Here is a 15,322-nt window from a genome sequence, read left to right as displayed (position 1 = left end):
GAAATATGAATAAATATACCTATAGTAAATAATTATTAATTTAATTTTGCTTTTTTTATTTGTTGGTGTTTATTTATAATTATTATATTAAACTATAATTTAGGAATAATAATAACAATAATATATTAATAATGCATTATTAATAAGTGCTTTAAATAAAAGACAAGTTGTTATTTTTATTATTTAATAATTATTACCTATATTTTAAAAAAACCGATAACAAATTTAAAAATAAAAACATAAGATAAGGTAGCAATAGCCGGCTTGGCCATCATAATTAAAAAACCTGATTCCACACCTAATTGATTTTTCATAAATTCACAACTAGTGAGAGAATCAGAACTCAGTAGTTTAGCCAGTTCAGGACAAAACTTTGTTCTAATCGTCACATACTTCCCAAAAATGTGACAGATAAGGTGTTGTCATGAGTAGCGATTGAACGAGTTGAAAATAAGAAGACTCGAAGTCAACAATTTAATAATAATTCGACTATAATTTATGCTAAATAAAAACTTAAAAATAGTATTCTCTCGTTTCATCGTTTCATGGACATCATTCGAAATAACTTTTATTCGATTATATACATTTTAAGATCAAGAAATCATTGTTTTTATAATAAACGAGAAATCATTAGAAATAATCACTCGATTATATAATAGATATGATTTCAATAATCGAGATATCTCGATTATGCCCATCACTACTAAATATTAAGAGAAGTGTATACTGCTTTATGTAAATAATTTACATAATAATTAAAAGTTTATACTGGTACATTAAAAAAAACGTATTCATGATATTACATTAAATACTATTTCTTATTTATATTCGCCTTTAATTAAGGAGCAAATGATAATATTAATAAAATGCCATTTTTTTCTAATACGTCAGTAGTGTATTTTTTATCATGAGATTCTTTACAATTATTTCAAAGAAAAGTATTATTCATTTTTGATCAAATATTAATTTATATTTTATTATTATGCTATCAAATAAATTTAGTATACCAGGTTACCAAAGCAGTGAGAAATCAAAATTTTGTGTACCAAATGACTTTTATTTTATGGAAAAAACTATAAGGGTAAAGTTGCATAAAGACAATAGAGTATAATAAGTCCAGACTTATGTACATTTAAAAAGTTAAAAATTATATGCATTTAATAAAAAAAAATCCTTGCATTAAATATTTAACAGAAAATACTTTTTAAATAAAGAAGTCATATTTTCTTAATATTCTTGTTTATTTAAAAATAATAAAGAATTGAGTTTTAAATAAAGCTATAAGAAATAGTTAACATGTGTAACATGTTTTAAAAATAAAGTTTAGATTTGTTTAAAGAAACTATTAGATTAGAGCAATACTAACAGAATTTTTACCTAAAAAAATGTTAACATAAGTCAAACAAATTTTAACTATAGAGTTAACATTGTTTTACATAACATTAATCATATGAAATGAAATTTCTACTACAAAAAAATATTAAGTTTCCATGCAGTGATCATAAAATTACATTGATAGTTGATATTTCATCTTATTAAATTAGCATGAAAATGGGTCAACATTCATGGATGGAATACCAAAAAAAAATTGGTAAACACATGGTATAATTTTAAATAATTGTTTAATAAGATAATAATAGAAGAATTTATTTTATCTAAGGTAAAATAAAGGTCATAAGAAATATTTATAGTTTTTATTTTAGAGAATAGTTATAGATTCAATTGTTCAAATAAAATTATTAATTTGAAATGTACAGAAATATAAAACAGTAATTAAACTAGCGTGACAATACAGAATAAAATTATTAAAAAAAGAATAAATTAGTGACAAGATAATTGGCTTAATCGATTTAAATAAAAGAGCTAAAATATAAACAATAAAGACTAGTTTCATTCGTTGGTTGCTAGATAAATCATTATTATACAGGTAGATCGTAGTTACACTAATAATTCAAATTAATAAAAAAATATTCCATTACTAAGCGTCTAACTAGGGTTTATTACCTGCGAATAAAAGAATATTGTTTAAATGTCTATAAAAGGATATCGACTTTTCAAATATTATTAATAACGAACCCGTCAACATGTACTAAAAAATTAAATCATGTATTTCACTAAGTGGATAACTGAGTATTTTTCACTAAAACGCTAGATGTAATACTCAATCGAGAATTACCGGTGACACCACAGACTATATGAAACTATTTTCATATAGTCTGCTGGACACTTTAATTTCGCAAAACACGTTACGTTGAGTAACCAGTCTATCTACAATTAAGGACGGGTCAAAACGTAATTGACGGGGACGTGAAGAGCGATTCGGTTTTGTTACGGAAATTCCGTAGAAGGGGAGAATATTAGCTAACAGTGAGTTCTAGTGACAAGCACGTATTTAAAATAAAAATTTTTAAAAACGTAGTGGGAGAATCGGAAAAATAGTAAGTAGTACTGTTACTTTAAAATTACCCCTTCTACGGGACATATATAATAAAATCTTATCGTCTGATAAAACGTCGTGTGTTATCCACTTTAACTTAATTTATGGTTTTCACTTTGCATTAACGAAAATTATAATAAACCCTTTATATTTTAATAAATGACACTATTTAGAACGTAAGAATCGTATTTAATCATAGATGTATTAACCTGATGAATTTTATGCTTATCTCAGATTTTAAAAATAATATAATACTTTATATGATATATAAACTTCTTTTTATGATTAAAAATTAATGACATGAAATTTTTTAATTTTTAAAAATTAAATATCTTTTTCCACATGTTATATTTATACAATAATAATTGAATATTGATTTTATATATATAATAATAATTTGTGGTACTGAACTCAATTTAATCTGTAGTTTTGTTTTTAATATTTAAGTATTTTAATATCCTATCTGCATATCATATTAAAAATTTGGTTTAGTATTAAATGGACATAAACTCTATATATATGAGTACATACATTCAACGGTATTGTGTTAATTTTACATATTAAACAAAAAATGATAATTAACTTTTTTAATGAAATTTATAAATATATTAAATATTTTCAGGCATGATGCTGCTGATTATATTCCTATGTTTTCCAGCACAATAGATGACACTTCTAATGATAAATTTAGTATTTGCATACGCATTATTGAAAACATGGAATATATTTATGAGCAAGTAACAGGACATGCACTAATTTCAGTTCTTTGTTTGAGAAATATCACACCACCGGATATACATAAAATACCAATACATATTCTTTTTTCTGATCATAAATTACTAGCAGTATATAGACGAGGATGGTATGAAAGTATTGACTACAAAAATATAAATTTAGGAATGATTTTAAATAAAAACCCTATAGGACCTAAATTAGATATTAAATTAAAAAATTTGGCTCCAGATAAGATATTATCTGTTGTTCAATATTGTAAACGTACTATAACATCAATTTCTTACATATACCAGAAAATAACAGGCTTTTCTATATTATCCCCTAAAATGTGTCATTGGATGGATCAAAATTTCTCCAATATAAAAATCCAAGATTTATTATCTGATGATTTGTTAGCAGCTGTATATTCACGAGGTTGGAGTGATCAAGAAAGCAGTATTGTAAATATGATAAATTTTTCAAATATTGATGGAAGATCTACTTCACTTAATAGTAATAATATAAATAACAAGACAATTATTATAAACCAGATAATTCAAAATACAGTACAAATTAGTACTACCAATGAACTAACAGAAAAAATGGCTTCAAGAAAGAAAATTGAAATTTCTAATAAAAATAATGTAGCTGCAATTTCAGAAAAAAAACTAAGTACTAATTTAAAAAAAAATGATAAAAACCATGATAATGTTAAGATAATTGCCCAAAAATATAATGATAACAAAATTATGTTTGAAAAAAATAATAAAAAAATTGAACATTTTCATAAAATTGAAAAACTAGAAGCACCCGAAAGTAACAATATAGCTGATAGTAATTTAGGTTGCAAAAATGAAAGCATAAGAAGATACCAACCTTTTCCTTCAATGACAAAAAATTATTATAATTCTAATATTATTTCTGAAACAAACAATTTAATGGAGAAACAAACTCCTATAAAAAATTTATGTTTTATAAATGAAAAAAATCCTAACATGTGTTCCAAAAACTACTTTAATGAGACATTGAAATTAAAAAGAAAATGTAAAGATATAAAGACTACATTACAAAGTCATAAACAGATTTATAATTTTCATGATGCACACATAAATGGGAGTAATGTTGAAAAAAAAAATTTAAATACATGTAATGTGTCATCAAATAGTCTTGCCAATGACACTAAAGATAGTGAAAATTATGAGTCAGTTGTTGATGATATATTGAACTATATTAATAGAGAAATACTAAAACAAGGCAATTGTATCATAAATAATTCTAATACAGAAAAAAATCTTATAAAAAAAAAGAAGAGAAGACGTCAAAAAAAAAACATTAAAAATAAATAATTTAACTATATAAATATATTATTTAATGGGATGGTATCAATTAACTATATTACAAGGAAAAACTACCTAAAATCATTAATTTGTTAAAAAAAAATTATAAAATTTATAATTTTTTGATATTTAATATCAAACAATATTACCATAAAATAATAATGACTATAATTAATTTTTTTTTTAATTTTATAATTGTCAAAAATTTACTAACACTATTAAAAAAAGTCTTTGAATAAATTTAGTTTTATTATTAATTAATAGTAAGCTAGAACTAACTAAATTGTATAAAATGAATACATTTTTTGATTTATTATTAACTTTTATATCTCTACATATACTACAAAAATGTTACAAATTTGCAAAAGCTTGATATATGTGCACATTTTCTGAATAAGTACAAATTTGGATTGATAACTTGGCAGGAACAAATATCACTTTCCCTGTTGATAATAATAGTTCTGATAGTCCAATTACTTTACACTGTCCATTTATCACAATTATAATGGAAGCGGCTCTTCGTGTTATTAAATTGCAAGTAATATTAGGAGGAATCTATAAAATAATTTACGGAATTGTATTTAATAAAAATAATTATTCTATTCTAAAACAGTGTTAATGAAAAGGCTTGTAGTTAGGTTTTCTTTCTTGCTTTAAAAAGTTTTTCTTTCACATGTTGGAGAAAAAAACGGACAGTAGAATAAAAAGTGTGTTGTGCGATATATATATATATATTTATAAAAATGTTTGCTACCTTAAAACAAAAAATCCAACACAGTGGGGTAACGGCATAGTTTACAGCCTTATAGTCAAATAATTAATAAAAATAATCATTGAGACATTTTTCTTTTTTCAACATAGTAATTTCAAAAAGTTTTAATTTGTTATAAGTTTGAAGAACGCAGAAATTTCAATATAATTTCAAAAATTGAAAACAAAGAATTTTTTTTATTATTAAATTACTTTTTATGAGCTTTAATTTGATATACGTATAAATAATGCACATTTGTTTGAATATAAGCATAGGTGACATAGAATTGATGTGAGAAAGGAACCCCACATTAACTGTTTTAAATAACAATAGTTTTCTAATTTTTTGAGGACCATGCTATGTAATTATTTTAAATGTTGAAACTACAACTACTAAACATTTTTAAAATGAGGTTGAATTAATTCGTAGATATTATGTGAGGTAAAATTTTGTCATCACTCTCTTCCTAAACAAACATGAAAATTAAATGTATTTTAATAGAGAAATATTTTTAAGACAGGAGATATTAATTTAGACCCGTTAAATATTTTGTTCGAATTGCGACAATGTGTCTATTCTATTCATGAAATTTATAAGAGGCGTTTTCAGTTAACTAAATTATTATATATATATATATATACAAATTATAATTTACTAAAAAAAAATACCATGATATGTGCTACTGAAAAATCAGGAACTGGTGGTTTAAATAATGTTGTGTAATTGTTTTCTGAAACGCCATAAAAAAGCTTTAATTCAGCAGGAGCACCATCAAAATTAGTAATGTTACATAAGGTTTCAACATCAATATTTTTTGATGTCAATCCAGCTCTTACTACATTATCAGAACATGCCATGCATTCAATACAGTCTAAAATAATATTTATTATACAAATTATTAGACGAGAACAGAATTTAAAATCATTCATCAAAATGAAAATATTCATAGGTAATCATTTTATTAAAAAATATTTCCTTTTATTGTAAAACTTAATTTTTGTGACTTAGTATCTTTCCCATATAACCATCTTCTTTATTGTTCATTCTAAATTATTTTAAGGAAAATTCTGAATTACAACATAAATGAATTGAAATTTTAGTATAGGTGAATTTTAATATTTTTACATTGCTATACTGTAATAAATAACTAGTATGAAAAATTATGTATACTTCTATCCTTTTCTTTATAACAAATATCATCGTATAATTTTATAGAAAAAACAAAATAAATTTCAAAAACTAGCATTTTAACCACTGAATTAAAATAAGAGTTTTTGATATCACAAATTTTCTATAAAACTAATATATACCTTCAAATTTTTAAAAAATGTTTAAATAAATAATTATTTTTTTATGCAATCTTTAAAAATTAATTAAAAATAAAAAGTGTAAGTAAATTAAAAGTTATAAAAGTTATCAGTTACATTCGTTCTACTCTATATATATAATATATATATATATATATGAAATGCAAATTATGTACGTTTTATATACAGGAACAGCAAAAAAAAAAAATACCTGGGTTTTGAAAAGCTATAAAACAAAAAGTATTGAACATAGAGAATTTTTTTTTATTTGAAACTATATATAATACAAATTTTTACTATTTATTAAATACCATTAGAATAACAACCTTTACAGGCAATACACTGAAGTATAGATTTTGAAAGATTTCGAGCTACTTTGTAGCACATATCAAATGTTATTTTAATTTTGGATAATTTAAGCCTTCATCTCTTCTAAAATATGTGAATGTCTAAAAAAAATTTTCATTCAGAAAACACCACAGTTTGAAAAGGCAAGTATGCGAGTAATTCTATATAACCCGAAAAAAAAACATTCTTGCAGTGTAAGAAGTTTTTCCTAAATTTTGCGAACCTTTCTAAATTAATACATCAATGTAATGTTATTATGTAATAATGGTTACAATGACACATTTCCTGAATTTCTATCCTTACCACAAGCTAACCAACCTTTCAAGACCTGGGATTTTTTTTTGCTGTAATCTGTCCTTATTCACATAATGTAATCATTTTAACTACAAATTAAAACTTTTATTTATTTTTAGCTCAATTTAAATTTAAAAAAATATTATAAATGTTATAATGGAAACATATAAAAATATAAAGAACTATTTGTAAATAATAAAGTAATGTAAACTTATGTACCTCCATAAATGTATGCATGAGGTACATTAGCACCTAAATAAATTGCTTGACCTGGAGTAAGTTTTATATAATTTAAAAAGTATATACAAAAACATCCAACATCACCAGGATACCAGCAGTCAAGTTGACAAAATAATTTTGCTAAATATTTTTTTTTGTGCTCAGCATCTATAATATATAATATAAAATTCAAATTCATTCAAAATAATTTTAATTACTATTAAATATTGTTTTAAGTTTTTATACCCTAAATATTATAAATTAATAAATGATCATTAAAAGTATTTTTTCTGTATATATTAATCTATATAAATTAGAAAATATGACATTATTAATTTCAGCAAAACATTTTTTCAGATAATGGTGGTCTCTATGTGGTGAAATCTCCTTTCAACGGAAATGCTCCAGACCAAACTTTTTGTGTTAAAGATGTGGTTTTATTTTAATAAAGGTTAATTTTAATTCGTAAAAAAATTGGACTATAGAATATTTTCTGTTAAAAGAAGTTTTCACTGTAGTTGTTTTTGAATATTAGAATACATATGTATATGTATTAAGAATACAAATATTGAGTATTTTTAACATAATGTTAAATAAGTCAATTTGGGAGGTGGTTAAAATTGAGGTACTTTAATATCTAATATCATATAAGCTTTATCAACTATAACACTAGTAAATGTTAACAAATATTGTTAAGAATACAAAATATTTGTTGATACAAATGATGTGATGAAGTCAGTAAAATATTTAAATACCTCAATATTAATTATAGCTAAAAATTGGTCTATTTGATAGTACTTCATATTTAATACAAATTTCCTATTTGTTAATTAGAATAGTACAATTAATTTTATGCTTGATACATTAGGGTTTCACAAGTTAAATTTGTTTTTTTCATATAAAATTCTAAGTACTGAAATATATTAGAGTGGGTACATCAGTAGGGAAACTGAATATTTCCATGTGTAATCAATCATGAATTAATGTAAAAAATGAATTTGTTAAAAAATAATGAATAAATAAATAATTAATTAATTAATCCCAAAAATTATAATTTTTTATAACTAAATTTTAAAAGTATTTATAATTTAATTTATCTACTATTGGTGTCTTCTTCTATTTCATTTAATAAACTGAGTTTTTTACCAATAATGTACTTACCAAGTTTATTTATTTTATTTTTGTGACTAGTAATATTTTGTTTAATAATTTTTTTGTCAGAGGTCATTAGTTTGTAAAATATATTTTTGACTATGTCATTTTCATTAGTAGTACCTTCTTTTAATTTTTTTAAAAGTTCAAGTCCAATTATATCTTGAAACTCTGGTATTTCTAAATAAAAACAATCATTAAAAAAAAAAATTATATTCACTGATTGATTTTCAAAAGTACCTACTAAAAACATTTTTATTTCTGCATAAGGTCTAAAACCACAGAGTCCTTCAAAATTGCTTAATGCAATAGCAATTTCTGGTTTATGATTGGGATCCTGATAAACTTCAGGATACTCCTGGTGAAGTTTTTCAGCCATATCCTAAAAAATTAAACCACACATTTTATATAAGTTATTTAATTAAACAAATAAACAATAAAATAAAGTAAAACATATAATTTTTAAAATAAAAGATAATTACACCTAAAACTATTTAGAATAAAAAAATAGATTTTTTTTATAGAGACATACCGAAGGAAATGATAAATTAGGATAATTTATAACAAAATAATTGTGTAAGGTAGCAAGGTTTTAAATATGTTTAAAACATCAAACATTTCAAATTTTACGTCTTAAGGGAAATTTTAAATTGTTTACTTATGTTTTAAACATATTTAAAAAAAGCTTGTTTTTTAACAATCTTGTAAGACAAATAATTTTTTTTAACAGTAATAAATTTTTTATATTTTTGAACTCCTTCACCTTACCTAATGACTTAATCCTGAACATTCCCTGAGTTCCTATGTAAACAATTAATAACAAATTTCATGAAAATCCTCAAGTATCTTATATGTCTTTACAAAAATTAATAAGTTAAGTAGTATGCAAAAAACTAATTTCCTATTTCATTTTAGAATTATTGAGATACTTATTGAGAGTTCAAAAGGTGGTATTGACGAATATGTAAGACATAGTATTAAGTGAGGATGGGTGAAGTGGAGAGAAACATCTGGTATGTTATGGAATTTCAATGAGGCTGTAGAGAGACCAGCTATGATATATGGTTCAGTGTTGAGTAGTTGAAAAGAGAAGAGAGCAGAAAATGAGTGTAGCAGAGATAATAATGCTTAGATGGATGAGTATAGTGACTAGAGAAGATAGGATAAGGAACGAACATATAAGGGGGAGCATAGATTTAATGTCAATCGTGGGTAAAGTGAGAGAAAATATTTTGAAAATAGAGCTGTTATACAAATGAATTTTGAGGGAAGAAGAGGTAGAGGAAGACAAAATATAAATATGAAGGGATGCTATTGAGTACGATATAACGATAGCTGATGTGTGCATAAATGATGAGGGAGATAATGTCAAGTGGAAGTTAAGGATAAGGGTGGCTGATTCCAAGTAGTTGGGATAAAGACAAGAAAAAAGAAGATGTATGGGAGGTTTAAGGTTTAGAAGCATAAAAATTAAAGCAGCCTTTCTCGCTCTAAAAGAAATAAAAAACTTCTAAAATCTATATTTTACTCAAATGATGCTAATCAGAATCTTCTTATTAATGCATCCCAGGCATGGACACAATTAGCAGTTAAGAAAATTTAGAAAATAAGTGTTTTTGTATTAATTATTTTTTAGGATAGGAGAGAAATGAACTCAACAAAAATTTTAATCTAGTTGTTCCAGTGAGCACAAGATAACAATACCCCTTACTTTCATAAATGTAACTATTTAGAAGTTTATTCTTTTTTTACAAACTTTATTTTTATAGATATTTTAAGTCTATAATTTTGGTACTTTTTATTATTTAGTTAAACTGTATACTTCAATCATGAAATATATAAGCTTACATCTACAAAAATTACCTTATCTGGATGCACTTGAATTGATAAAGCTGAATTAATCGATAGTACTTTTAATAAAAATGGTAAATTTTTACCAAATTTTGCTATAGACGTCTCACCTAGAGCTTCATGATTAAAATCAATCCATTTGTTTAAATTCAAACCAGAATTTTTAACAATTGACATGCCTTTACTCAAAGCACCCATCCAAAGTTCAGCATAAAATTGCTTTTCGTCCACAATATTTATATGGCCACCAGCTAAACCTAAGCGACAGACCTCACTATCCAACCCTTTTTTTCCCCAATGGTAATTTTGAATAAAACACTTTAATTCAAACATATCACACATTTTAAATGTTGAAATAGAAAATTTAGTAAAAAACTAAAGTATTCAATACTTAAAAAGATTTTACATATACATAATGCATGTAATCTATGTCTTCACTAATATTTATTTGTGAAACCTTATTTTATCATTAGGAGATAAGGTAACATAAGTTATTAACACAGACTGTATGAAAATATAGTTTGTGCTATTAATCAAATTTTGTATTTATATAAACATTAACGTAACATACAAGTTACAATGGCTACAGAGTAATCTAAGGTTTTGTCTTTCGTGTTTTTAATGCATATTGACAGCAATTATTTATTTAATTATTGTTTTTATTATTAAATACATTAATTTATAAAATTTCATTTTAATCATCTGTTAATTCATCTCATTTTAGTAGAGTAGATCATAGAACTTCCTAACATTTATGTGTTATCTACTTATTTATATAATAACAAAGAAGATGGATTCATTAATAAATGTATCTTGATAACGGTATTATTTTACGAAAATAGTTGNTATATTTTAAATAAGTGGCGCCCTCTAGCGGTCCATTTGAGTTTTATGTCTGATAAGGAATTGCTATATAGGAATTGCTAACTTCACAGACATACATAATCACAGACTATATGAAAATGTATAGACTTATACATGCCTGTATCTCTCGCTATATACTAAATCATTGTCTATATTGTAAAACTATATTTTCATAGTGTGTCATATTATCATCTATTATTTCTATTAGTCAATATGAATCAAATGCCATTTTATCCATCTCAATAGTATATTTCGGTAAAATTATTACTGGAATAAATGCATATGAAATCATTTATAGTAAAATACCATTGTTATGTTACTGTTTCTGAACAAAATTGTATTTATATAATTCATTCTATGACTGTGTAAGATAAGCAAATTTGACATAATACACAAATAGCATATACTTCTTATAAGAAAATATTGATCTACTGAATTAAGAAATTTTACAAGATTGGTTTGAAACTGTTAAACTTGTAAAAACCTTTTTTTATAGAAGTCGTGTATAAAAAATAGATTATTTTACAGTTTAATCAATTAATTTCAAGGCAGTTATTTGTTGTTTATTTTCTATTATGTCATTACTTACTTCTGAATGGGTTCCATACAAAACAGAAAATTATTTCAGGTAAAAAATATTTGTTTTATATTTTGTGATTTAATTCTCCTTCAAAGATTATTTTATTTCTGTCCATATTTTAGTATGAACATATTTATTTTAGTACTTAGAAGTTGTTAGGAGAAAATTTATGGAATTGAAAGTTTTAATTTTTCTTTGGTAGAGTTGTTTGAAGTACTCTTTAAATATATTTTTTTATTTAATTTGGTTTTATTCAAAAAATATTTTCATTTATATAATCAAAATTGAAAATTTTTTTAGGAAACTCGAAATTTACCCAGAAATGTTTTGGAGTAATGAAATTGATATAAGTACATCAGTAGTAATTGCAGCACCTTATGGAGGACCAATTATTGTAGTACGAGACCGAACCAAACTAGTTTCTATTAAAACTGTTGGGAAACCAGTGATAACCGTATATACATCATCTGGAAAAATAATTTCATCTTTCATGGTAAGTTCATTGAAATTTTCATATAAAAAATTAAATAAGTTAAATAATTAAATATTTTTTTATCTCAAAAATTAGGAGGTTTTCCTCCAGGAAGCTTTAAAGAAATAATTAAATTACATCCTGGTATTTCTCAGGTTTTGGTTTGTTTTGTCTTGGATGTCATTAAAAGTTTGCAATAAAATAATAAAATTATGAAAATTTACTAATGCCTATTTAACCTAATAACAATTGTTATTATATCTACAATATTATATGGTTTATATAATTTTTTTAATTTTATACCATTTTGAATCTTTATAGGACAACAATGGTGGTCATCTAGTTAATTTAGGATGGTCTAATAATGAAGAAATATTGTGCTGCCAAGAGAATGGTTTAGTTTCAATTTATGATTTATTTGGAAATTATCAACATACATTTAGTATGATTAAGGTGGTTGAAATAGTTGTAAAAATAAATAAATGTTTAGTTATTATAATTTTATGTTTAGGACCGTCAGAATATTAAAATTATTGATGCTCGAATATCTAGCAACTCATTAAGAACTACAGTTGCTGTTTTGACAGAATATTACAGTATTTATGTTATGAATGATATAACAAAAGTAAAAACTCACATTTTGCCAGAAATTCCAGGTAATAAAACACTTATAATTTTATAGTTTTTAGAAACTTTATAACAAACTATTGTAACTGAATTTTTTAGATTTGAATTACCCTCCAAACTTATGGGAAATAATACTACAAGATAGGCAAACAAGTGTATTAGTTGCTAGTGAAAACTCTATTTTTACAGTATCTCACGCGGAGTGTAAACAACAAGTATACCAACAAATTATAAAATAAAATTTAGTAAAACTAAAACTTATTTTTATTTTATGCAGTTCATCAAGTTTAGTGAGGTAGATTTCAATAAAGATATTATTGTTCAAAATTCTATTAAAAAAGTTGCAGTTTCTTTTGATCATAAGAATATTGCTTTATTAAACAATGATAATAAAATTTGGATAGGTTCATCAGATTTTCGAAAAGTTTTTAGAATTTACAACAAAAGTTTTTCTAGTACCACCATTGATCAAATAGCATGGTAATCATTTAAATTTTTTTAATATACCAAAAAAATAACTCGATATCACAAACAGGTGTGGTTTAGAAGGTGTAGCTTTATATTCAAAAGCTGAAGATGTAGTCATGATTATTGGAAAAAATGATGATCAAGTATCTTTTATTTATGTTGATCCTATAAATTTATATGCAGAAATAGATTGTGTTAGAGTAATTGGTGCTTTTTCAAATGATATTTTACAATTGGTACCTCATCATGTCCAAGAAATTTTCCGCATTAATAGTACAAGTCCGAGTTCTTATTTAGTTGAAGCTTCAAAACAATTTCAGGTAGAAACCAAAACATTTTTAATGAAATGTTTTAAAACTAAAATATTTTAGAAACGCAATCATAGAGCTAATGAGTATATACACCTTGTAAGTAATATGTTAGAAACTGCTGTAAACAATTGCATAGAAGCTGCAAGCTATGAAATGGATGTATCAACTCAAAAAGTATTAATTAAAGTAAGTTCACTCTATAGTTATTTTTAATTGTTAAACCAATATTTTTAAATTTTTAACTATAAAATACAAATAATTTATTAAGAATTTTAATAATAGACTGATTGGTCTAAGTAGTTACTTTTTTTTTATAGGCAGCTCAGTTTGGAAAAACGTTTTTACAAAATTGGAATCCAGAACGCTATTTATATATGTGTCGACTGCTACGTGTTTTAAACGCTGTTCGTGAACCAAAAATTGGAATTTCAATCACATATCCACAGTATGCAAATATAACTCATATATATATATACAGGGTGTTCAGTAAATAAGGAAACAAATTTCTATTGTACTCATTGTTTGTAACAATTTAACTGTTTCCTAACTTACTGAACACCTGTATATAAAGTGGTCTGTGATGTTTTGAAAAATCTAATAACTTTTGATATACTGAATATTTTGCAATATTATTTTTAAAATATATTATTTATTATAAGAATAATAAAATATTAAATTAAAACTATGTGTTAATGTGTAACATATTTAATCATTATATGAAATGATATTTATAAATTATTATAGACTGCAACAAATATCACTTGAACTATTATTTGATAAACTTGTTGGACAAAGGCATTACTATTTAGCGCTTCAAGCCTCTTCTTTTATTCGAATGTCAACTAATATAGGTTCTAGTCGTATTCTTACAAATTGGGCTAAATTTAAAGTATGTTACTTCTGATATATTAAATATTATTAATAATATATATATATATATTTTAATAATAGTATTATGAATTTACTTTCTTTTCAGATAAGCCAAACTCAAATTGATAAAGAACAGTTAGCAGTTACAATTGCTGATAAGCTTGGCAAATTTTCTGGTGTTTACTATCATAATATTGCTGAAATGGCTGCAAATTGTGGTCGAATACAACTTGCAATAAAAGTAAAATGTATTATTTTCAACACAACTATAACTTGAAAATAATTTATTTTCATTTAAACCCTTTTTTAAAAATGTTCTTGTAAAAGATAATGGAATAATATGTTACTTATATACTACTTATATTGTAATAAGTTAATTAGTATATAATAATAAAATGTCATAGCTATTATATTATATTTAGAAGTGAACTAAAATGCATTTTTCTGATATCTGATCAGATGATATTTGTTGGCAATATAAAACCGATAAATGATCCAATATTAAAAGTCACACTTAAAAAACTTTTTTCAACTAGATTAAAAAATAAATATTGTATCATACTTTTAAAAATACTAGTATTACATTTTCATTTATTTTGTAACTCTTGATTTGTTGATCTCACTAATTTAAGTACATTAGTACTTATAGAAAAATTAAAAAGTATTTATTAATAATTTTATATTTAAAATTTTTTTTTTTTTAATCTATTAATTTAAATA

The 15,322-nt window shown here is 23.9% G+C and overlaps 4 protein-coding genes across 12 annotated transcripts in view; 2 read left to right on the top strand and 2 right to left on the bottom strand.

Moving 5' to 3' along the window:
- The window catches only part of LOC126904634 (UPF0046 protein T07D4.2), an 8,454-nt gene extending 6,317 nt beyond the window's left edge, over positions 1-2,137 (bottom strand). Inside the window, exon 1 of the mRNA XM_050683820.1 lies at positions 2,005-2,137. The gene's annotated coding sequence lies outside the window, so the exon portion shown is untranslated. The remainder of the gene's footprint in view (positions 1-2,004) is intronic.
- Positions 1-4,646, top strand: part of LOC126904629 (myb-like protein D) — a 6,011-nt gene extending 1,365 nt beyond the window's left edge. For 2 of the 7 annotated variants that reach the window (XM_050683810.1, XM_050683811.1), the window contains exon 3: positions 3,060-4,580. In XM_050683810.1, coding sequence (XP_050539767.1) covers positions 3,085-4,497 — 1,413 coding nt within the window. In that variant the 5' untranslated portion in view covers positions 3,060-3,084 and the 3' untranslated portion in view covers positions 4,498-4,580. Of the gene's footprint in view, positions 1-1,821; positions 1,928-2,262; positions 2,439-2,478; positions 2,614-2,754; positions 2,977-3,059 lie in introns of those variants that run through there. The other 5 variants (XM_050683812.1, XM_050683813.1, XM_050683809.1 and 2 more) reach the window with 5 other exon arrangements.
- Positions 4,647-4,839: 193 nt separating this feature from the next.
- Positions 4,840-10,891, bottom strand: LOC126904632 (mannose-6-phosphate isomerase). The gene is made up of 6 exons (XM_050683816.1): positions 10,423-10,891; positions 8,800-8,941; positions 8,569-8,739; positions 7,408-7,575; positions 5,908-6,110; positions 4,840-5,043 (listed from the first exon to the last, which is right to left on the bottom strand). The coding sequence occupies exons 1-6, from the start codon at positions 10,750-10,752 to the stop codon at positions 4,840-4,842; spliced, it is 1,218 nt and encodes a 405-aa protein (XP_050539773.1). The 5' UTR covers positions 10,753-10,891.
- Positions 10,892-11,354: 463 nt separating this feature from the next.
- Positions 11,355-15,322, top strand: part of LOC126904670 (vacuolar protein sorting-associated protein 16 homolog) — a 10,091-nt gene continuing 6,123 nt past the window's right edge. For 2 of the 3 annotated variants that reach the window (XM_050683883.1, XM_050683885.1), the window contains exons 1-11: positions 11,355-11,902; positions 12,155-12,347; positions 12,648-12,779; positions 12,838-12,982; positions 13,053-13,168; positions 13,231-13,433; positions 13,489-13,741; positions 13,793-13,918; positions 14,050-14,177; positions 14,477-14,621; positions 14,709-14,843. In XM_050683883.1, coding sequence (XP_050539840.1) covers positions 11,850-11,902; positions 12,155-12,347; positions 12,648-12,779; positions 12,838-12,982; positions 13,053-13,168; positions 13,231-13,433; positions 13,489-13,741; positions 13,793-13,918; positions 14,050-14,177; positions 14,477-14,621; positions 14,709-14,843 — 1,629 coding nt within the window. In that variant the 5' untranslated portion in view covers positions 11,355-11,849. The remainder of the gene's footprint in view (positions 11,903-12,154; positions 12,348-12,647; positions 12,780-12,837; positions 12,983-13,052; positions 13,169-13,230; positions 13,434-13,488; positions 13,742-13,792; positions 13,919-14,049; positions 14,178-14,476; positions 14,622-14,708; positions 14,844-15,322) is intronic. The other variant, XM_050683884.1, reaches the window with a different exon arrangement.

This window comes from Daktulosphaira vitifoliae, unplaced genomic scaffold (assembly GCF_025091365.1).
Source record: "Daktulosphaira vitifoliae isolate Bord-2020 unplaced genomic scaffold, ASM2509136v1 Scaffold_4, whole genome shotgun sequence".
Lineage (NCBI taxonomy): Eukaryota > Metazoa > Arthropoda > Insecta > Hemiptera > Phylloxeridae > Daktulosphaira > Daktulosphaira vitifoliae.
The sequence above is the reverse complement of the archived record's forward strand: the minus strand, read 5'-3'. Positions and strand labels throughout refer to the sequence as shown.

Bases quoted from the DNA above. Each gene is read 5' to 3' on its own strand.
- LOC126904632 (XM_050683816.1), bottom strand. From the start codon at position 10,752: ATGTGTGATATGTTTGAATTAAAGTGTTTTATTCAAAATTACCATTGG. The intron at 6,111-7,407 runs GTACATAAGTTT...ATATTATTTTAG, and splicing joins TCATGCATACATTTATGGAG to ACTGTATTGAATGCATGGCA. The intron at 5,044-5,907 runs GTATTTTTTTTT...ATTATTTTATAG, and splicing joins TTTCAGTAGCACATATCATG to ATTCCTCCTAATATTACTTG.